Source organism: Perna viridis, chromosome 8 (genome assembly GCF_037379345.1).
Source record: "Perna viridis isolate PV_CMFRI_1.1 ecotype Kerala chromosome 8, ASM3737934v1, whole genome shotgun sequence".
Lineage (NCBI taxonomy): Eukaryota > Metazoa > Mollusca > Bivalvia > Mytilida > Mytilidae > Perna > Perna viridis.
In genome coordinates, this window is record NC_142452.1 from 18127990 (window position 1) to 18151625 (window position 23636).

Consider the following 23636-nt stretch of genomic DNA (forward strand, 5'->3'; position numbering starts at 1 on the left):
TTACACGAGTAATAACGATGTCAACTTTAATTTTCAACAGTCGATGATGCGAGGTCATAACCATAAATTTGACCATTTGAATAAATCTACGGCACGAGACTTTTTATTCCCCTAGGGAATTAAATTATTTTCCAATATGACGTCTTCATATCGTCAAACAGTATATGTCGGTGCAACCCCACCTTTAGCACCTGCGCATGGTCTTTTTTCCTCCGCTGTCGCTATAAGACAAAACACTAGAGCTCATTTAAAAACGTTTACGCGATGATTTAACGGCTGAGAGGTTATCTAATTGAAATCAATTATATACATACACACATTTAACACATACGGTCACATAAATATACAAATTGAATCCAACTTCCATACGGGAAGATTAAACGGAACAGTCGTTATTTTGGCTTCGCCTAGGGAAATTTTTGTCACAAAAATTACCGTATCTATCATATTAGAAAAGAAATAATCCTTGCGGGGTTAGATTTCTACTCATTTTTTGATATTCGAATATAAATGCCGTACCTATGTTTAAATGAGTAGAAATCTACCCCCTCCAAGAATTACTTCTTAAATAATTACCTGGTCGAGCGGTATGGAAATTCGTCAATAATAGGAGAAAACCAAGTTCCTGACAATCAAAACGAAATGATCTTCGACCTCTGCAGTTTTTCTACAGAATGATGAAATACTTTTTTTTAATTTATTTTCAACAGAATTTATTAAATATATATAAAAAGAAGATATAAATTGATTCAGTATATGAGTACTTTGATTTCTCTTAGTACAGCGGGAATGGCCGAATAATTCCGATCAATCTCGTTTACTGTCGTTTTCTTATCCGAGAATTGCCGATTATAAACGACTAGCTAACTTCCGACTTGCGTTATCTCCCTTGTTCATGAGGATTCCAAACTTCAATTCAAATAAGCTTAACGTTTTGAATGTATAATTTGACCAATAGAGTATACAGGTACAAAATAATTTAATGTTGCTTCATTTCAATGATACACATTACTCTTGTGAACAAAAGTGCAACTTGTTGTGATATGAATGCGTAAAGTGTGCATGCAAATTTCACAATGAGAAAAAACATAAAAGATGTGACGACCTAATTTTTGACCCAATATTCGATGATCAATTTGATGTGTTTGTTCACTCAATGGTGAAAATCTTACATCATCTATGTAAATTTGAGATATTGCCCTTTGTTTATTTTAGAAAGGTCCTACTGACCAACTCCTCTCCTCGAGAGTTTGCTTGTCGAGTGTCGTATTCACTAATTTGTATATCATGATTAAAAGTCAAATTTGTTGGCAATTAAATAAACAATTGACAATTTCATAATAAGAATTCCAATTTTCAAAACTTTATAAACTTATTTTATATCCAATTTTGGTTCTGTAGTATATTTCATTAAGATAAAATAATTCATATTTTATATGTGAATTATAACTCTTTTACTTGAAAAATAAATTTGTAGTAATATTTATATGTAAACCTCTATTATTTATTTACACTTAAACTATTTGTTTAGATACATGTACATATAACTTCAATAAAATATAGAGTTGTTTTTTTATAGAAGTAAGTAATATAATTCATGACACATCTACTAAATACCTAGAAATAATAATTCAATCAGACCTACAATGGAATAAACATATAGACAATATAACATCAAATGAACTTCTTAAGATGCAACTTCAAAGTACCATCGAAAACAGTAAAAGAAAGACCATACATATCACAAGTACGACCCAAGCTTGAATACAGCGCCTGCGTTTGGGACCCACTTAATAAAAAACAAATCAACCAAATAGAGATGGTCCAATGCAGAGCAGCTTGGTTCACTTATAACAGATACTGTTATGGTATCTGATAACACCAGTTCTGTCTCAGACGTGCTAGAACATCTGCAATGGCCAACATACAGCTTAGGCATATTCAGATGAGACTAGTAGTATTTTTAAGATCATTCACCTTCAACTGGCAATATACCCAACAAATCTACTTGTACAGTCTGACAATAGAGCCAGAAATAAACATCACTACCATTACAAACAAATTCATACAAAGAAAGACACTTGTAAATTTTCATATTATCCATATACAATAATACAGTGGAGCATGCTACCAACATCTGCAGTTCTCTGTACTACAGTAAACAGTTTTAAAGAGCAGATCACCACATTTGCTATGTCAGAAATTTTCTGAACAGCAAGACATGTGCATAGTTTAAAAAAAAAACAAAAAACTAACAAAATCACTTTAGATTGAAAAACATATTTTCACTGTATATTTTATCTTCATCAGTTATAGTAAAAGTTCTTTTTATATCTATTCGGTAGCCACACATGCAAATGGCACTTAATAGTCAGTATAATGACAGAGTGCAGAAATATGAAGATAAGATAGATAAAGTTATTTTATCTTTATTAATGCAAAATTTGGTACTACAACTTACCATAAAAAAATATCAGATTAATAAGGAACAATGAAGAACAGAAAGTTTATGATATTTTAACAACTAATTTTTAAGATATTCTAGTAAGTTAAGATGTTTGACCTTAGATTTTTATAATGAATAATCATAACCAACTAAAATATCAAATTCTTTAGTCAATGGGTAAGTTTTGTATTCAATCTTTTTGGCCTTATGAATGTACACAGGTAAAATTGATACACAGAATGGACTGGGAAATATAAATAAAAGGCAAAATAAACACAAAAACAGTGAATATTCTTTTATTGAATCATATTTTAACAGTTAAAGTTATTGATATTCTTCCTAAAACTGACATTTACATTTTGGTAAACTGCACCAGTTTGGCTATGCAACATTGGTGTCACTTTCATGTCAGTTATAAAGCTTGCCACGTTCTTCAGCTGAAATTTTTAGCCTATTAGCTAGATCTCGCCTATAATAAGTCAGAACTCTTGTCAGCAGTCAAAAACTTAGTCCCAAAAATCTGACTTATAGGAGAGTATATACATTGTAAGTCTCAAAGAGAGGTGTTAAGTCATTGAAAAAATGAAAGATTTAGTTTTGAAAGTATCACAATTTATTTTAGTTTTTTAGTAATCTGTAATCCTAATTAATTGTGAAGGATAAGAAAATAATAAAAGACATAAAGTTCTCAAATCAAATAGAAAGATGTTAAAGCTCAAAAGATGATGTATGAAGATTCATATGAGTGTTGGACTGTCTATATTCCACTATCAATTGTTGTAGGGGGATTTTACAGTACCTTATGGTTGGTTTTGTGAAAATTTTAATGTTTGTTCTTTAGATACTTAAGGGTTTTTAACATTATTATGTTACTCTGTCAGGTCTTGCATGGATGGTTTCTTTAGATCTATTTCAAATGATATTTAATATACACTTGAAAATAGTTAGAGAAAACAGATTATTTTGAACAGCACCGATACACAGAGAAGGAAGTACATTTCATATTATTTTAACCTCTTTCAGAAATAAATAATAATAATTAATTGATAGATATGTTAAAAATCTTGAGAATCTGAATGACCTTATAGGTAAGGCCAAGAAAATATTTCTGAGATTGCAGAAACTCATTTCTGTACGTTCTTTTTTTTTCTGTATCTTTACTCCCACTGAACTATTTTTATACAACTTCAAACAAATTTTTCAGTTGAATAATGGTATCACCCTGTAGTCATCATTGGCCTCTGTTAACTTTAGTTTATTTATGAAAACTTGAGTAAAACATACATACATCCTTTCTTTTTTGAAATTTTAATACATTGTTTCTAGGGACATGGCGGAAGGCCCTTGAGTTTTTGTAGGTTTTTGCCCCACCCCTTTTTGAAACAAGGGGCTAAAAGTGGGAAAATAGATTTTATCATTAAAATTAGAAGTTAATTGTTGATCAGATATTTATGATTCAACTATTAACTGTTTTTTGAGTTAAAGGGGTACAAAATTTGGCCACACTCAAAAAAATCAACTTATTTCTTTTTGTTCCAATTTCAAAATTTTTCTTCTATCTTTTTTTTTATAATTCTTATGAAAATCCCTGCTTGCAATAACAATCAGATTTAAGATATCTGATTCTCTTATGGTTTTTAGTTATAAAGGGTCAGAGGGGTCACATCAATAAATATCTACTTTTTTAATTTTTCGTCCGATTTTGAAAATGTTTAATTTAATTTCAAATTATGCTGTATTGGGTCAAAACCAGTTGTTGTGTCTATAATGAACAGTAAGTCGCTATGCTTAAGTGTGTCAAAAACTCTTGTCCTTACTGTTCAGGGTTCGAACACTGTGGTCGAATAATGCTGTGCTCCAGCCAGGAAGCTCTTTATTTAATTTTTTCCTAAATTGTTTTTATATCTTGCACAACTTTTATATCTATACAACCATGTACAAAAAGTTATTGTGAAAAAAAGAAAAATCAACCAACACTAATTAGAAAACAAGGTATCATTTGAATTTGGAATTAAGGAAATGGCCAAAAAAATAACTTGTATAACTAACCCTTACTAAGGGGGTTAGTCATACTGGTATGACTTAGGGGTAAGGTTAGTTGGATAACGAAAGGCATTGAAAACTTCCTAATCCCTTGGTCATCAGACAGCATGACTAGCCATCTTAGTTGGGATAAGTTTTATAAAGAATTTTTAAACTTTTTTTCTTAAATCCAAAATTATTCTAGATTCAAATAATACCCTGTTAGATGGAAAATACAAGAAGGAAGCACAGCCTAATACAATGTATTTGAAAGGTAAAGGAATTTCTTTCAACCCAATTGATTTTGTTGGTTGAAGTAAAAAATGAACTTGGTAATTAATGTTCCAAATAAACATGTATAATCTGGTGCCAAAACTTGCATGGAATTGTAAATATCTAAAACCTAAATTTTATTTATAGTTGATGCAATTATGGAGACCGCTGTACCTTCCATCCCAGAATACTATAGTGGAAAATGCTTGTTCATAACTGGAGCAACAGGATTTATGGGTAAAGCATTGGTAGAAAAAATACTCCGATCCTGTCCTGAGGTCAAGAGGCTTTATTTGTTGGTACGACCAAAGAAAGGCAAGGAACCAGAACAGAGAATAGAAGAAATAACTGCTAGTAAGGTACAGAAAAATGGTAAAAATGTATAGTCTTTATAAACATTGAACTTCTGCAAAAAGGGAGATAACTGGACTTTTTTATTTATTGGGAGTCTGAATACCCCCTACATGATATATATATTTTCAAAAGAAAGTAATACACATTAGAAGAGCTCAATGCTGCTTTTTTATTAATTCAGATAACTTGAACAGGACGATGTTCTCAAATTACAGAGAAATGGATTCAATGGACATCATTATATATGAAATCTGTTATACTTCTGTTTTTTAATATTTCAGTTGTTTGATGTATTAAGAGCAGACCAACCTGAATTTAAGAAGAAACTTGTACCAGTATGTGGTGACATTTTACATGAAAATTTAGGTATTTGTCAGACAGATGAACAACGGTTAATAGATAATGTCCAGATTGTTTTCCACTCAGCAGCAACTGTCAGATTTGATGAAGAAATGAAGTAAGACAAGTGCATAGTTGATAAAGTTTATTTAAACAGTTTCATATTATTGTCCTTAATGTAGTTAGAATGTATCTAAAACTCAAGTCACTTGACATTTGCCTATTTATAAGATGTTGACTCAATCAAAAACTTGCCTAACACTAGTGAGAACTTGACTACTTCACTTCGTTCCATCATGGACATAGGGCGATCACTGTTCTTTCTACTTCTTTCCATATTTTGATCATTACCTCAGTACTTAGCATCCACCAAAATTAGAAACACCAAAATTGTTTGTATCCTTATTTGCCTCATAATAATCAACCTGCTATGATATCTTATTTAATGTTAAAAGTCATAGGTCGAAGGTCAGTGTGACATGGTCAAATATTTACAAGATTGTGACATGTCATGTGTAGGTTTGAAGTTTAATCTTCTGTGTGTATCATCAAGAATACATTGTTTCAAAATATTACAACACTAGATTTTAGTCACTAATAAGTGAAATCAAATTAAAATTCTAGGTGAGTCATCAAATGATGATAGTAGATGATTTTATTATAAAATCTCTCTTCTTGTCATTTGATATATCATTGTCCAAAAAAAAAACAAAATGTATAGTTATTTCACAATACAACATGTAATATACAACTGTGTTATAATTGGTCTTCATAAATGTATCAAAAACTTCAGTACTAGAGCAATTATAATGCTGAAGGAAGGGCTTGTAGTACACTGAATGAGGAAATTTTGAAATAGCATTTTTATACTTAACCCAGTGCCACAATTTATTGTTTATTTTTAGGTTATCAGTAGATATGAATATTCATGGTGTGAACAGAGTTATACAATTCTGTAAAAAGATGGCCCATATTGAGGTAGATTTCTTATTTTTTTACCTTTCATTGAAGTGTTTAGCACACAATATATTGATTTCTTTACTTTTATCCTCTGCATGTTCTTCTACATTATCATTGTTGTCCTCAAGTGAAAGCAAGAAAACAATGTTATATTGATGAAATAACAAGTATTGCCAATGGTTTATAGTACATGTAGTTGTGATTTAGATATTATATCTTTAACTTCTTCTTTGATATTTGCAAATATAGCTGTTTTATAAGCCATAAAGTACATGTAATTTTAGGGGATGTTTTTTATTTTTCTTAGTAACATGTATTGCTTGTGTATGGTGTTTGAAAAAAAACTTTGTGCCAAATATAACCCATTGTGCAAATTCAGGTTATTTTTCATAGATTGACAAACTATTCCAACATTTTTTTCTAATGTAAATTTTGATTCTTTGACTTAACTATGTTTACTAAAGGTTAAGTTACTCTCTATACCTAGTATATGCCCTTGTAAGTTGGTTGGGCAAGCCAGAACAATTATTTCAGACACTGTGTATGTACCATCTCCTCGTAACTCTGTTCAATGAGCAAGAATTAAAATTAGCAGTTGTCCAGTAGCCCATGGCTACTAGATTTTGAGCTGTGCTACCAAACTTTTGGGTAAAATTTAGTTGAACATCAAGAAAATAATGTTTTGGCTACTAGCTTGTATTTCCTTACTTTTACCCCTAACGACTTGCTTCTCAGAGTTGTCTTGTATATGTCATGTTTGTATGTACATATATTTTATTTAGCATATTTGTATGTACATGTATATGTATTTCATACCATTTTTGTATGTACATGTAGTTCATAGTGACCTATATGCTGTAAAGCATTTGGTGTAATAAAGAATAGAATAGTATACCATTTTTGTATGTTCTTGTATTTTTTCAGTCTTTCCTTCATGTATCAACAGCTTATGCTAATTGTAATGAAATGAAAATAGAAGAGAAGGTGTATGAACCACCCTTACATCCTAGTAAAATATTAGATGCTGCTGAGTATGTATTGATATTAGTGTCAAATATATATAAATTGGTCATCTTTAGTATCTGTCCTGAGAAGAGAGGTGGCTTGCAGTATGATGCTAGGAAAAAACATTGAAAATTACTGTAACTAATGGTATTAAAAATTTGACATTTCCTAAAATCTAGTTCTTTCAACCTTTAGTGTATTTCTTAAACAGAACTCCAGTATAAGTGCCAATTCACACTGCATACTGTAAATTTAGAATTATTGCCTGTGATATTTTAATGTAATACAAATGTACTGTAATATGAAACTGCTAATACTATTCTTGAAATTTACTTTTTCAGCTGGATGGAGACAGAAATATTGAATATACTTACTCCTAAAATGATCAAAAACAGACCAAACACTTACACTTACACAAAATCTATAGCAGAGTATGTAGTATATGAAGCTAGAGGGGAATTACCTGTTGCTATATTTAGACCATCAATTGTTGGTGCATCATGGGAAGAGCCTGTTCCAGTAAGTCCTTCACCATCATGAGTGTCTGAGATTCAGATTTGATTTTCATTATCATGAATGCAGAATTCTGCTTATTTCAGTGTAGATTTATACCATTTCAATTCTTTTTCCAATGTATTTTTACTTCCAATTTTGATAAATTTGGCTGCGTTTTTGTGACCTAGTAAAATCAGATCTGGATATTGCTTCCTGGTTTTTATTGTCTTTGTAGAAGCCTGAGGGTGGAAGCCCTGGGGTAAATGTCCATATTCAACCACTGGGAAATCATTTCCATGCCCTTAGCTTTAAAACAAAATAATTTAGTCTGCCATCAGTGATTTTCCAACCTTAAGTCAATGGCAGAATTTCATCCCTTATTCTAGAAGAGAAATGATCACTAAATTTCCTAAATTTCAACAGTGAAATTACCAATTGTTACCTGAAATTTGGATTCTGATTTGTACATGTTCAAAATGGGGATTTGTAAGATGTCCTAAATTCTTTCACAACTCTATTACATCAAATTTGTCATCCAGAGGTCACCTCATGGAATTCAAAATTATAGAAACTGTTGTGGTTCTAATCCAGGAGTGTAATTAGAAATTATTTTTTAAATACTGTATTAATTTCCTTGCCCTCTTGTATATAGATAGAGTTACAATGTTCATGCTTCCCCACCCCAAATGATATGGATCCCAGGCCCCTTTTCCAAAACAGTAGGAAAAAACTGGCTATGAAACAAATCATTAAAGTGTCAGTCTCTGTAAGAATCAAGCAGTGTGTGAAACATGGTATGACAAAAACCACCATATTGAAAATTTAATTGGACTATTTGTACCATCAGAATCAAGGAAAAAGACAAATACTCTATATTATTTATAATTTGATTGAAATGCACTGAAAATAAACATTTCCTTGGCAGATAACTCTGTCAAAAGCAGCATTTCTCTAACATTTCATTGAAAAAATTCCAAGCTAATCCAGTGATACAGAGATTAAATAGAAGTCTTTTCAAATAGAGAAAGCATTATATTGTCAAATCGGTGGGTTTTTGATATATGTTTCTGATTTTTCCCATTTTGCCAGATTCTTACAAGAATTTACACTCAATATACTGTCTCTTCCGATCTTTTGTAATGCTTATCATCCATTTAACATTTTAGGGAAATTGTAAATAAGGTATTCAATTCAAATATGTAGTGAAGAATTGGATTTTAGTCCAATTTTTAACTACTGAAAGTTCAGAAATTATGGTATGCATTGATGCAAATTTTCTTCAATTGTAGACCAAAGAAAATTCATCTTCAGTAATATATGATTTGGTAATGAAAGTTTGAACTACATGTATTAAAATGACAACTTAGTTGCATTTTTGCATCAATATAAACATTGCAACAGTCGGAATTTACTGTATTTAATTGTAGGGTTGGGTTGATAACTTCAATGGACCAACAGGATTACTAGCTGCGGTGAGTTAAATTTGAAATTTCATTATTAACTTATTTATTAGTATTACATAGTATATAAAGGATGACATTGTAGAACAGATCAGTTATATCCATTCATCCTACTGTAAGTACTTACATGTAGATTGAAAGTTGTTTTTTCCTTAATCAGGATAAATTTTTTTGAACAACAGGGTTTAGTTTCTCAGTAAGTTAGTTAACTGAGAAACCAAACCCCTAGTTTCATTCATCAAAACTGAATAAGTAATATTGTACTGTTAAAGGGTTAGGCTACACATTACTCTGGAGACAAGTAATTATAAACTGGCATGTAATCATTCATACAATGTATTTTTTCTATTATTGTTGTCGTTTATAATTACTGGCAGCCAACACATTCATATAATCATTTATCTATTGTTGTATATTGTATTTATTGTATTGCGTGTTATTGTGGAAAAGTCTTTTATGGCATGATTTATCCTAACTGTTTCCCATTCCCTGTTTTAGTTCAGCTAGATCAGATTTCTTAATATGATAGTTTTAAGGGATACCAGTATATTTTACCCTTGTACTATCTAACTTTTACCCAGTTCATAGTAGTATATTACATTTAGTTTATTTACATTTGGCACAATTATCCAAAAATACTAGAAGTAAACTCCACAGTGTGAGACCATGTAATTGGGAGATTATTTACCTGGCCAATCAACAGCATGCCACAGTACCACAGTGAAGATGTGGAGTCTGATATAAATTATGCTAACCCAGAAAATATTCAGAGACCAAGCAACCATACTGTGCATTTGTTATATAAAGATATTTAATATAACGAGAATAGGTATAGTTAATATGTCAAAAAAACAATAACCAAGATGAAAATGTTTGTCCCAGGCCAGTCATTGGTCTTCAAAGAACAATAAGGAGAGGCTAGCTCCAAAACATCATTTTACACAGGTACAGCAAAAGAGTTGCCTATATATACTCAAGTAACATAAAAAATAAACTAAAGGTGAAAACGAAACAAGACATACAGAGGCCAGAAATTCATAACTTGGGACAGGTGCAAAAACTGGTGGGGTTAAAGTACATTGGTGTGTTCACAACCCTCCCCCTTTAAAATCTGGCCACTGTGGAAAAAATATTACACAATTAAATACACCAAAAAGTCAGTTCAAAAAGGACTTGTTCCTTGTTACAATGGTAATAAAGAGACTGAATATAAATTACACAAATGTACAAACTAAGGACAACTAGCAGTTAACTGACATGCCAGCTACAGACCAGTTTAAACTTACAAAAAATTATGTCCCCATCATATGTAAAATCATTCCCAATTCTTCCCATGTGGATTTGAAAATCACAGTACCTCAGAAGTCATACAATAAGGACACAACCCATCTCATGCCAAAAACTGCTTTTAAATACATGTATAGTGTTTTAATTTCTGTGTACAGACTCTATGACCTTTTGAATTTCATCCTTACTTGTTTTTACCTTGTTTAGAGTATGCCCACTAATGTACGTACATCATTGATTTCATGATGTAGTGACCCGACCTGACCTGAATACCAAACCAAACTCTTCACCTTATTCCAAAACCCATATCTGTTATATTTAGGTGGGGGAGGGGGTCATGGATTTTTCAATCTTGTGTGTAGTGTGTATTTTATAGAAACATTATTATTGATATTAGTGTGTCAAAAAAAAAAATATATGTTAAAGATTCTAGTTGTTATATCACAATACTTAACAAAACAGTGCATTACAGAAAGCTCAGTTACATTTAACTTGCTACCAAGGTTTACTTAGCTACCACAGTGTGACTAAACCCTACAATATGATAACTACCGCTGAGTGACCAGACCTTACAATATGACATTTATGATATTGTTTTATAACTTAAATACATACTGGTACATGTATATGAATTTTTCATGTTTATATTTTAGCCAGGCTGTAAATTCGATAGCAAGCCCAAGTAAATAGGGAGTGTTGTTTGAATCTTTTCTTTTCTATCTTCCTACAGATCGGGAATGGTTTACTTAGGAATATGTTGGGTAATTTCAATGGAACAGCTGACATAATACCTGTAGATACTGCTACTAAAATGATGATTGCCTGTGCATGGAATACTGGCATAGACAAGTAGGTAGTCTCTATTCTATCAAGCCAAATAAAAAAAACTGTTGTTTCCAAAAATCCAGTCAATTCAATTAAACACCACCAAACCTTTTTTTTTAAGGACATTTCGAGTTGTTAATTCCACAGTATAGTGTCTTGAGAATAGTCTGTGCATTCTATTTTCAATGATCAATATACAGTTACTGTTTTGTGAAAGTTTTTTCATGGAAAATAGCCAGATCATCATGAAATACTGTAATTTCACAAAATATATTCAATAAAACATTAAACAATTCATAGTTTTGAGAGAGAAACCTTTTAGCTGCCTGATTTTTTTATTTTCTAAGACTGTTCTCAAACAAGCATGTTATTTACTCGATTTATAAAGAAAAATCAATTCAATAGAAATATTGTGACAAATACATGTATCATTTCCAAGATACTTGGAAACACAGCGAGCAGCGCCCCTCCTTTTACTTCATTTTCCCTCAGCTCTTTGCTCATTAGATGATAGAAGCATATGTCAGCCATTTAGTTCTGACTATTTTATTCAAATATATTCAGTGTATTCCTTATGATTTTGTTTAAGCCTGCCTTAGTCATGGAATCTTTTCCAAGATCATGCCCTCTATCCTAATTTTTTAGCTGGATTGCAGACACCAAGGTTGAAACACTAGTGACAAAAACATGAAATTTGGATATTATTTTTGTTGTTAAATTGTTCTTGCATATTTTTTTTCCCCAACAGATCATCATTAGGAAGTGTTTATCACTGTACGACAGGCCAGCTAAACCGGTTAACTTGGGGTATGGTTGGTAAGTGTTAAGGATTTAAGTGCAAATATTTATAAGAATCAGTAAACATGCATGTCAAAAACCCACCAATATGACAATACGATTTCACTTAAAGGTGATTTCTCTTATATGAAAATGCTACTATTTCACATCTCCATCACTGGATTTGTTCAGAAAATATCAATAGAATGTTAGAAAAAATAAGGTTTTTGACAGAGTTGTCTGCCCTTGAAATGTTCATTTTCAGTGTATTTCATTGATATTATAACTCAACTTACCAAAATGATGTGGAAAATTTTCTCCTATGTCCTTAATTCTGATGGTGCAAATAGTCAAATTACACTTTCAAAATGATGTTTTTTTTCATACCAATGTTTCACCCTCTGTGTAATTCTTATGGAGACTGACATTTCAATATTTTGTTTCCAGTTGTATCATACTCTTTAGTTTTATTGTTACTGTAAATTGTGTTGAATGAAGAATTTTATGTGCTGAAAAACTTATACATGTATTTATACTTTGGGGGAGATGTTGTGGGTAATCTTGCTAAAAATAAATCCTTTCCCTTGTACAAATAAACTTTCTTTTATTGATTGATTAGAGGCAAAGCTATCAATTTTTTGTGCTGCTTTCACACGTAATTTGCATTCACTTAGAATTATTAAGTCAGTGTGCATAGGAAATATTGATAACATTCACATATTTTAAATTTGCATCAATGTACATTTGAATTCACTTTGCATTTACACAGGTTAAAACATAAAATTTTTATTGGATTGCTTTCATGAAGTCAGTTCACACAGCATTTGAATGCCAATTGAATTTGCATTATCTAAAACACATCAAGAAGCAAATTCAGGAATATTTCATTATTTCAATTTGCATTAATTTGCATTTGAAATATATTTTTTGTGTGAATGTGTAACTGTAACTGATTATAATGCTAATTAAATGAGCATTATTTGACTGTGTGGATTCACCATATGTCTGTGTGGATTCACCATAAGTCTGTGTGGATTCACCATATGACTGTGTGGATTCACCATATGTATACTATATGCAGGATTTTGATACTAGCAATACTTACACTCGTAATACCTATTTACGTGTACATGTAAGAATCTTTATTTGAAGAAATAGATTGAAGACATGTCTTTTATTCATATTTTTCAGAAAGAGGAAGTTATAAATATTTCATGAAAAATCCAGTAAATACCGTTGCTAGGATACCAAACCCTAGATTTACAAAAAGTGTGTAAGTACATTATTGATAGATTGCAGTGTCAAATAGGTTTTAATGATTGATATTTAATTGAAATGAACAATTGCTGCTTCTATTTTTAGAAATAATGTGCAGGTCGGCCATTAACATGTATGTGAAGAGTAAAATCATGACATAAATCATAAAATGGCCAGCCCATATGGTAAAATAATGACAAAATGGAGTCGGTGAATTATTTCGATTTTGATAGGACTTGATTATTCATGATAATTAAAAGATGCAACCTATGTGTTGCACAAAATGGCAACTATTGTTGAGCAATATGTCTACTATGACAATGGTCTGTAATGTTGGAAATAAGACTGTCATATGTCTATGATGTTGGTCATATGTTTATCACTGTTTTACCATGGTGGTGGTTTAAAGACTTATGAAGTATGTCATTTGTGTATTAGAATTTCTGTTTACATAAGAAATCATTATTATGTCATTTAATAAAAAAAATAAGATTTCAAGTGTTGACATACAAGGCCTATCATGGGGACTCGGTAATCACATAATCACAATTATTTTGTTGGCATAGACAGATATGTTCTGAAGTATTAAAATATAGTCTTCTATTATCAAATCATCGTTATATTTTTGATATAGAAAACAAATAATTACTGAAAGCCAAATGATTACTTAATCAATAACCCCATGAGGAGGCTCATTTACCAAGAGAAAATTGAATATTCATACCAAACCATATTTTACTGTGTAAATATATATATTCCTTGAAACTGTAGAGCATTTTCTCATGTGTAAAGATGCATCTATCATTTTCAAGATGAATCTAATAAAAACCATTAAAAAATTTCAATTTTTAGGTTATTTAGATGTGGCTAAGACAGATCAGCCAATGTGATTTCACTAAATGTTATTTATCAGCTTATATTATTTTATTTCGGTATTTACCATGAATTCTGTATGTTATTTGACCATATGTTACCAGCCTATATATTGGATTTCTTATTTCAGTATTTACCATGAATTCTGTATGTTATTTGACCACATGTTACCAGCCTATATAATGGATTTCTTTCTATGGGTACAGGGGAAAAGAACCATGTAAGTTTGATAAACATTCAGGTTGTGAAAATGCCTTTTTATTGTAAATTCATTAATTATTGCAAAAATTGCTAATTTATGCAATCGCAATAATTAAAAGTGCATTATATTATGTTTAAACAGTAGTTCAGCAGAGTTTTTCACTCAGTCTCAAACATTTATATTTGCCATATTATCAGTAAAGACACCATTGCAATAATGGATGCATGCAATAATTCCTGAATTTTCAATAGTTTCTTTCATTTGACTTAGTTTCTGTTTTAAAATGGATAGTCATAAATTGTAGCATCATTTTTTTAATATCTCCTGAGGCTAAAATGTCAGCTCTATTCATGTATAATGAATTGATGAAGAAGAAAAAAATCATGAACTGTAATTGGCATGTTGTGATTTATTAGAAGATAAATTTGCCTAATGCACATCGCATTACGTAGATATTGTTGGTTTTATTATTTGAATACATTTGTAAACCAACTTTCAAATGTAGTCATTATTAAGTAAAACAAGGTACATCTGACATTTATCTTGTATCTTTTAAGTTCCTTGCAAAGGACAGAGTAGTGGAGGTGAAAAATGGGCTTTCTTCACATTAGCAGCAAATTTGCACATAATGCATGCATTAATATCTATTTAGGAAAAATTGACCAAAAAAGGCAGAGCACCCAATGCCCTCCTAAAACTGTCTGTTGGAAACACTATTTTTAGTGCCAGAGTTTATCTCAAGACTTTTTGATTAGAATGTTTCTCATAGGATACAAACTCTTCCATCATTTATCTTACATTGTACTATATTTTACGGTACTATAAAGAAAGTACATTGTACATGTATTTAAATTGAATTGAAGGAAATAGTGATTTTTAATGACTATTTACTTTTTTCCCTTATTACAGATTTGTAAAGATACAGGACAGATTAAGAAGATCAGTGGCTAGTTTAGATTTCTTCACTTCTAATGAATGGGAATTCTCTAATGAGAATTTATACAAGTTACTAAGTAAAATGACACCTGAGGACCAAAAGGTAGTGTATAGTTCTATGAAGAACCATATAATTTTATTCCCACCTATTAGGCCAAATAAATGATTTGTGTGTTTCCTGCTACCCTACCTGCTCTAGTTTTAATGACATTCTAATTTCATTCTATAAATGTCTGATTTAAATTATTCTGATTTATATAAGTTTTTAGCATGTCGGGGGCGGATCCAGGATTTGAGTTTCGGGGGGGTGGGGGGGGGGGGTGTATGCCTGGTACGCCAGTCCTTGGATCTGTGCCTGCATGTTGTCATTTATTTGTCATAATATAGTTTGCTCTACAGCATGCCCATTCACAGACTGCAGTTCTTTTTTCACGTACGATAAAAATCATGTAAGATACAATTTCAAAAGTCAAAACATTTGTGCACATATGTCACAAAATTCTATTTTAATTTTAGTCTTCATCCATTAGTTTCATCTTCTGGAACGAAACATTCATCATCAAAATTTGTCAACAGTCGAGCTTAATATTTTATTACATAATAAATGATATATTAGTCTGAGTATGTAATTTGTACCCTTAAAAAACTTCCTGTACCCTCAAATTCAAAGGTCAGAGGGTGCATGAATGGTGTCATCCTGGTTTGCCCACTTTTAATTGAAGGTTTAAATAGACATAGGGGGTTGTGTTGTTTTAACAATTAAAGTTTGTTTCTGAAATATAGGTATAATTTTTACTTGTAAATTTATGATCCACTATTAAATTATGAGGAATATGCATTTTTTGCAAGAAAACTTTCCATAATGCATATATAATGCACATTTATTATTATCATTTGTTTCTATTTTTTATTTATTCATGAATACGATACAGTACTAGGCAGTAAGAGAAAAAAATAAAATATATAGCACCATTTCTTGCTGCCATCATTAATCCAAGCAGTCCATGTAACCTAAATGTTTCTCAGCATTCAGTTTTATTCAGCTGCAGCGCGTATGACACAAGGTTCAAAATCAAAATCATCATGATTCATAGGTCTCCTCCCAGCAAGTATCATAGGTCTCATCCCAGCAAGATTCATAGGTCTCCTCCCAGCAAGAATCATAGGTCTCCTCCCAGCAGGATTCATAGGTCTCCTCCCAGCAAGAATCATAGGTCTCATCCCAGCAAGAATCATAGGTCTCATCCCAGCAAGAATCATAGGTCTCCTCCCAGCAAGATTCATAGGTCTCCTCCCAGCAAGAATCATAGGTCTCCTCCCAGCAAGAATCATAGGTCTCATCCCAGCAAGAATCATAGGTCTCCTCCCAGCAAGATTCATAGGTCTCCTCCCAGCAAGAATCATAGGTCTCATCCCAGCAAGATTCATAGGTCTCCTCCCAGCAAGATTCATAGGTCTCCTCCCAGCAAGAATCATAGGTCTCATCCCAGCAAGAATCATAGGTCTCCTCCCAGCAAGAATCATAGGTCTCCTCCCAACAAGAATCATAGGTCTCCTCCCAGCAAGAATCAAATATAGCAACTTTGAGTCTAAATAACTTACAAATGTAAAGGGAAGTCATGTATAAAAAGTCACACGCAAAAAGTCGCGGAAAATAAAATCACAGTTTTTACATAAATGGAGTCTTTATGAAAAATGCCAATTGTAAATTATAAGTTTTTCAGAAAAATAAAGAAAATCAATCAATCAATACACGCATGACACCTACTGGTTTATTTTGATACAGACTATTACAACTTCATGGTTAGTGAATCCTTGGTCTTTTTTTGTTAATACATGTACTATTGATTGATAATTGGGGTAATTAAATGTTGGCAAACCAGGATTAAACCACATGAACCTCCAGGTGCCAAAACTTGTGCGTATGCTGCACTAAAAAGTGTTCTATAATTTTATGATTAATTTTTGAAAAAAATTATTCTGAAACATTGTAAAAAATTTTTGATAATAATCGTATTAGCACTTCAAGTTACAATTGTTAATAATCATAATAGCACTTAAAGTTATGATCTTTGTCATAAAGCTCAACTACATGTGTATGTGGTGTTAAATGTTAAACTTTTAAGTGCCCCTTTTCTGCTGTCACGGGGATGAATGCTTTATTGATCTTCTTAAAAAAATTGATATTACCGGTAACTTTCTGTAAATTGATTACAAAAAGTATTTTCCACCTTTAAGTTAAATCAATGACAAAATTATCTTTATTTATTATATTTAATTGTAGACATTCAACTTTGACCCTAAGTTGATAGATTGGTCAGAGTATATGGAGCATTACTGTCTAGGAACAAAACAGTTTGTACTGAAAGAAGAGCTGTCAGAGCTACCCAGAGCTAGAAGTAAACTTAGAAGGTACCAGTCTGAACTTTTTACTTCTACTTGATTGCATTGGTTTTAGAGTTAAATCAAAATAAAAATGGCTCACAGGTCTGGCACCACAGTCATGCTGTTTTTAGCTCATCTGGCCAAATGCCAAGTAAGCTTAAGCCATCACTTGGCATCCGTCGTCTTGGACAAATTGTGAAAAATCTTCTTCTCTGAAACTACTGGACTGACAGGTTTTAAACTTGGCATGATTGTTCCTTAGAGTGTTCTGCACAAAATGAATGTTGGGATTTTTGATCCATGAAAAAACATGGCCACTGTTACTAAAAATAGAACATAGGGGGTCAGATTGCAGTTTTTTGCAAATAACTCAAAAACCGTTGCCTTTAGCAAATGTCTTTCAGGGTAAAATTGTTCAGCATCATGAGATGGGCCTATGTCAAAATTTTAAAATGTTTGGGCAATTGATTTAGGAGTTACGACCCCTAAAACAGTTTTTTTTTTGCATTTTTCACATAAGCAACTTTGAAAATCTACTTCTCAAAATCCATTGCACAGAATTCAATGAAAGTTTGCATTTATGTTCGTTAGGGTATCCCACACAAATTGACCATTGAGATTGTTGATTCATGAAAAAAACATGGCCACCATTACTATAAATAGAACATAGGGGGTCAGATTGCAGTTTTTTGCAAATAACTCAAAAACCGTTGCCTTCGCCAAATTTCTGGCATGGGTTAAATTGTTAAGCATCATGAGAAGGACCTATGCCGAAATTTTCAAAACCATTTATTGACTAATGTAGCAATTACGACCCCTGAAACAGTTTTTTTGTTGTTTTTTTCCACATGTACAACTTTGAAAATCTTTTCTAAGATCATTGAATAATAATAATCATAATAGTTCTTTAGTGTATTGTGCTCAAAATGACTTGTGATTTTTAATCCGTGAATAGATATGGCTGCCTATACTAAAAATGGAACTTAGGGGTCATAAGACAGGTTTTTGAAAAAAAATTCAAAAATTGTTGCCTTTAGCTAAATTCTGGTTCAGGTCATGAAAATGCTATAAAAAGCATTTCCTGCATTTGACAATTTAGTTGATTTTAACTTAGCCTGTCTCATTCCTCAAGTCTTGCAAATAAGCAAATGGTTAACCAGGTGAGCGATTCAGGCTCTCTTGAGCCTCTAGTTTGTCAAAAATGTTTTCTAGGAATTAAGTTAATGTCAAGCTTCTCTTGGGGAAAATTTTAGATATTCTAAAGTACTTGGACTGTAAGTCTTTTGGTTTAACTTGTTTTTCCTTGGTAAAATTTGAATAATTTCCCACAGTACCTGGTGACCAAAGGAGGCCAGAGCAAGAATGTAAAACACTTCTCTACTGAAGAGAATAGATTTTGAAATAAGTCAACACAACATTGTACAATAAAACTATCAATTTTGTATTCAGTGATTGCAAATCATAATTTGAAATAGCAATTTAATTTGACAATGTATATATTTATATATATATATATAATGAGCTTTTTTATTTTTTATTGCTCTTACTTAAACTTGATGGTTAGACACTATTTATTACTTCATTGTTGACCCAATAGTCTATGTTAATTTAAATCAAATATGAAAGTGTTTATGTGTAGTCTTTGGAAAACCCATACCTGTAAACTGTGGAACAGTTCATGAGGGAGATTCCCCCCATTGACTGTGTCATGTGGGATCTCGAGACTTTCAAGAAAAACCTAATTTTTAATGTGAAAATTCAATTATTTAGTATTGTCACAGAAAAATGATTGTGTTTCCAAAATCTTCCCATAAATTTAACATTTATGTGTGGGAGAATCTAAATTTTTCATTTATTGTGTTCAATGTTTAAGGTTTATGATTTATTTCATGTATTTAATTAATGAAAATTGCATGTACCATACTTGAAGTTTATACTCGTCAATACTTGTTTTATTTCAGACTTCAGAGGATCAATTTTTTCATCAACTGTTTTGGAATCATCATTATTTGGAGACTATTAATGAACAGATTTGCTCTAGCCAAGTCATTATGGAACTTTTTGTTGGGTTGGGCGCTGAAAATATTTAAGAGTTTACCTTCAATAATGAAATCCTCATGATTATTTCGTGTACTTTAGTATCTGATTTACCATGGTACACCTCTATTTAAAGGAGATTCTCACATCTGTCATTATATCATATATAATTATTTATTTAAAAAACCCAGAAATGTTGATGGGCAAAATACAAGATAATATAAGAGTTATATTTCTTGATCATGTTCTGTTTACTCCTCAAGTTTGTTGTACATGTTTCTATGTAAATTATGGTTGTAAGAACAAAAGAAACTATAAAAGTTGTCATTATAGGATCTGTAACTGTAAGTGTAGAATTGTCTGTATGCTGAGATATTGGTCTTTTAGATCTCATTAGTGTTTTTATGTAAAGCATCTGTGATATGACAATAAATAGTGTCTTTTTATTGTAAATCATATGTCACAATGGTCATCAGTATTTGAATGTGAGATTACCTAATGCATTTGTACATTCTTTTATTTTGCATTGTTTTATCGATAAATGTGTTGTATTTTTTTTTCAATTTTATTCAACACCTGAGTGTTTACAGTAACACTATATGAAGCTGGTATAAACACAAGCTGAATTCTGATTATATTTTCTTTGAAGTTCCTTATGACCTTGTTAAGTTTTGTTACAGAATTAATTTCACCTTCAAGCAGATGGTAACAGTGGGATATAATGAGGTCAAACCATAGTTAAACTTCTATGTCCATGCATCAAAAATAATTCTATGGCATGTGTCTCTGGCTACTGATTTCTTTTCCAATAAATATATTAATAGTTGTTTCTAGATCATCTAGATTCTTAGAAATCTCAACTTACCGATAACCATTTAAAACTGCGTGTTTTGTAATACTATGGAAACTGGGGAGGGGGGGACTAGTTATGATAATGTAAGTTAAATAAAAAATGTGTGAGAAAATTTTTATAGCATCACCTGGACTTAAAGTTTTTAAATGACATATTTAAACAATTGAAACATATTTTTTCTGTCCATGGCTGAGTAAAAAAAAATGTTGGCTTGAATTTCGTTGAAGCTATGTGAATGTAATAGGTACATGAGACCAAAACATGTAGATTCAGTGATTCCCATAAAAAAATAAAGTATTAATGGAACATGAAGTGAAACCCCATCACTTAAAGGTGAAAGTAACGTTTCAGAGGGTATCACATTATACCTTGCCACTGTCTATGGCAGGGTATGAAAATTATGTTGTGTGAGATTCATATACATGTACTGTATATTGTTAGTCATCCTATGAAGTCAGGGCTTGAGTTTACATTCCTTGGAGGAGGATGTATGGAAGTCCTTGTGCAGTGTTATCTAATAGAACAAGTCCATCTTTATATAATTTTAAAATTAGTAATAAAATGATGTAAAATATGACTTCTTACATGGCCATTACTTAAAGGTTGTTTTACTTTACCCTACTTTGACTTGCAACTCTTTTATAACAAATACTAGCACATCAGGCCTTAGATTAAAGATTTTGTAAGCATACACCAGAGGACTTAAAATTTCTTGTACTTCTATCTGTGCCATGTAGGTCATTAGCTGATGTGGTTTCACAGAAATCTTTACTATGAATTATGCTTCCAACTCCAAAAGTTAAAGTTGAAACTTTTGAAGTACAGGTGCATTTGCAAGTGAAATTTATAATGTTGAAAGCAAATATCAGGACAAAACTTGCTTGCATGTACTGGTACAGTAAATCACTGTGATTGTGAGGAACTGTTAATTTATGGTAAGAAGATCAATTTAAAGTTGTTGTTTGTGCTATTCTGTAAGCATTGCTCATGTGTTACTTGTTTTCATTTTAGAGGAAGTCTTGAGATATAGGTTTGACCTTGTCTGTCCGAGCTATTTTTTAAGCAGCTTGCAGCATTGTTATGAAACTTCGTCGGATGTAATATAACCACATAGAGATGTGGAATTTATGTTTGGTCAAAACTTGTAGAAATGACCGTTGGAACTTAGGCATTTTTCTGCAAAACTTGGTTGTTGCTCTTTCATGACGTACAGGATTGTGATTAAATATTATCTTATGGAGATGTTTTCAGGACTTCATCACATTCTGTTATTGATTGATGTTTGGAATCGAGTGTTTTAGGAATGGTAGCAAATTGTATGTCAAAATGTGCTTAGTCTATCCACCTTAAAAATTACGCCCAATATGAACCGTATGTTCTCATTGGTCCCCAAATGTACAGGGTTCAATTGGCTGCGGGGATATTAGTCACGGTAGGGGCAATGCCGTTTTAGTTTTCCGTGTTTGTATTCCAATGTGTTGTTCCTGCCTACTTTCTTTATTTGTGAAAATTGAATATTGTTGTAACCATATAGTAATTAGGTCCATACCATCTGAACTATCAAGCTATCCTGTGAAGTAATTTGCTGCCAGATTATATATCTCCAGAGACTTGACATACTAGGTCCACTAAAACAATGATTCTTTGCGAAATCCATATCTCGTGATATGCAAAATACAAGAAACACACAACCAATAAACTACTATAGGTAAATGTATGACAAAGACAAATGTCCAAATTATAGCACAACTAACAATGCTGCATACCATACTAATATTGGGTCATTATAACCACTTTATACCCATAGTCATCAAACCAAACAACACCTGTCTATAGTTTTAACTGCGAGCTTGAGAAAACTTATCTTTTTATAACCCAAGTAAACCAACAACTGATTAAAAGAGTAATCTAGGGAACCAAGGTTATAGCGGTAATCAAAAAATACATCTACTACTAATATTTCTACTCTATTCAGGGGTTTGCGGGAGCGAGGGTGGACTCAAAACCCTGACTTGAGAGGATGATGAAAGCATAGCAGTCGCCCGAAAGGTCTTGGTTGTAAAATATTACGAGAATATGTATGTATTATATGTCAAAGAGAAACAACACCATTTATGTTAAAAATAACTTAGCCGCCACTGTAGGGCAGGACCTGTTTGTCCGGAGTGCCGAAGGTTTATGGGTTGAGGTTAATATTAAGGGGAATCAAAACGTTTTGATAGGAGTCTTTTGTAGACCTCCGGATTCTGGCATTCATTCATTTACTCTAATTGATCATACCATTGACTTGGCTGTAGATACGGGTATTAGCAACACTGTCATTGTCATCTTGGGAGATTTTAACGAAGACTATCTAAAAAACAATAATACGCGTATGAAAAATATCATAACGAATTATAATATGATTCAACTAGTCAACGAGCCGACTCATTATACAGAAAATAGCAGTTCTTGTTTAGATCTGGTTATTTCGAATCGAGAAGATTTAGTCGATCTTGTTCATGTCGATCATTCTTTTCTCGATTCTATGACAAAATATTACTGTCCAACTTATGAACTTATTAAATTTGAAAAATCGCAACATATATGTTTCAAGCGTCGGATTTGGTTATATGATCGTTGCGATGGAAACGACTTTCGCGACAAATTACGTTCTATTGATTGGGATGCTATCATTTCTGATGCTAATAACAACATTAATTGATAGTCTCGTCGAGTCATTTACATATATTTTATTAAAAACCGCTTTGGAGACTATCCCAAATAAGGAGATAACTGTTCGGTCCGCCTTGGATGAATAATACCGTGCGTCGCGCTATACGCAAACGCTGTAGATTACATAATAAGGCT

The 23636-nt window shown here is 31.9% G+C and overlaps 1 protein-coding gene across 1 annotated transcript; it reads left to right on the forward strand.

Annotated features, from left to right (window-relative positions):
- The first annotated feature begins 861 nt into the window (after positions 1-861).
- LOC148609609 (fatty acyl-CoA reductase 1-like) lies at positions 862-21360 on the forward strand. Its single transcript, XM_088540892.1, has 14 exons — positions 862-967; positions 4889-5100; positions 5377-5552; positions 6340-6412; positions 7319-7425; positions 7741-7918; positions 9322-9366; positions 11372-11490; positions 12215-12282; positions 13435-13516; positions 14504-14593; positions 15485-15614; positions 17796-17923; positions 19858-21360. The coding sequence occupies exons 2-14, from the start codon at positions 4900-4902 to the stop codon at positions 20015-20017; spliced, it is 1557 nt and encodes a 518-aa protein (XP_088397018.1). The 5' UTR covers positions 862-967; positions 4889-4899; the 3' UTR covers positions 20018-21360.
- The last annotated feature ends 2276 nt before the right edge of the window (positions 21361-23636 follow it).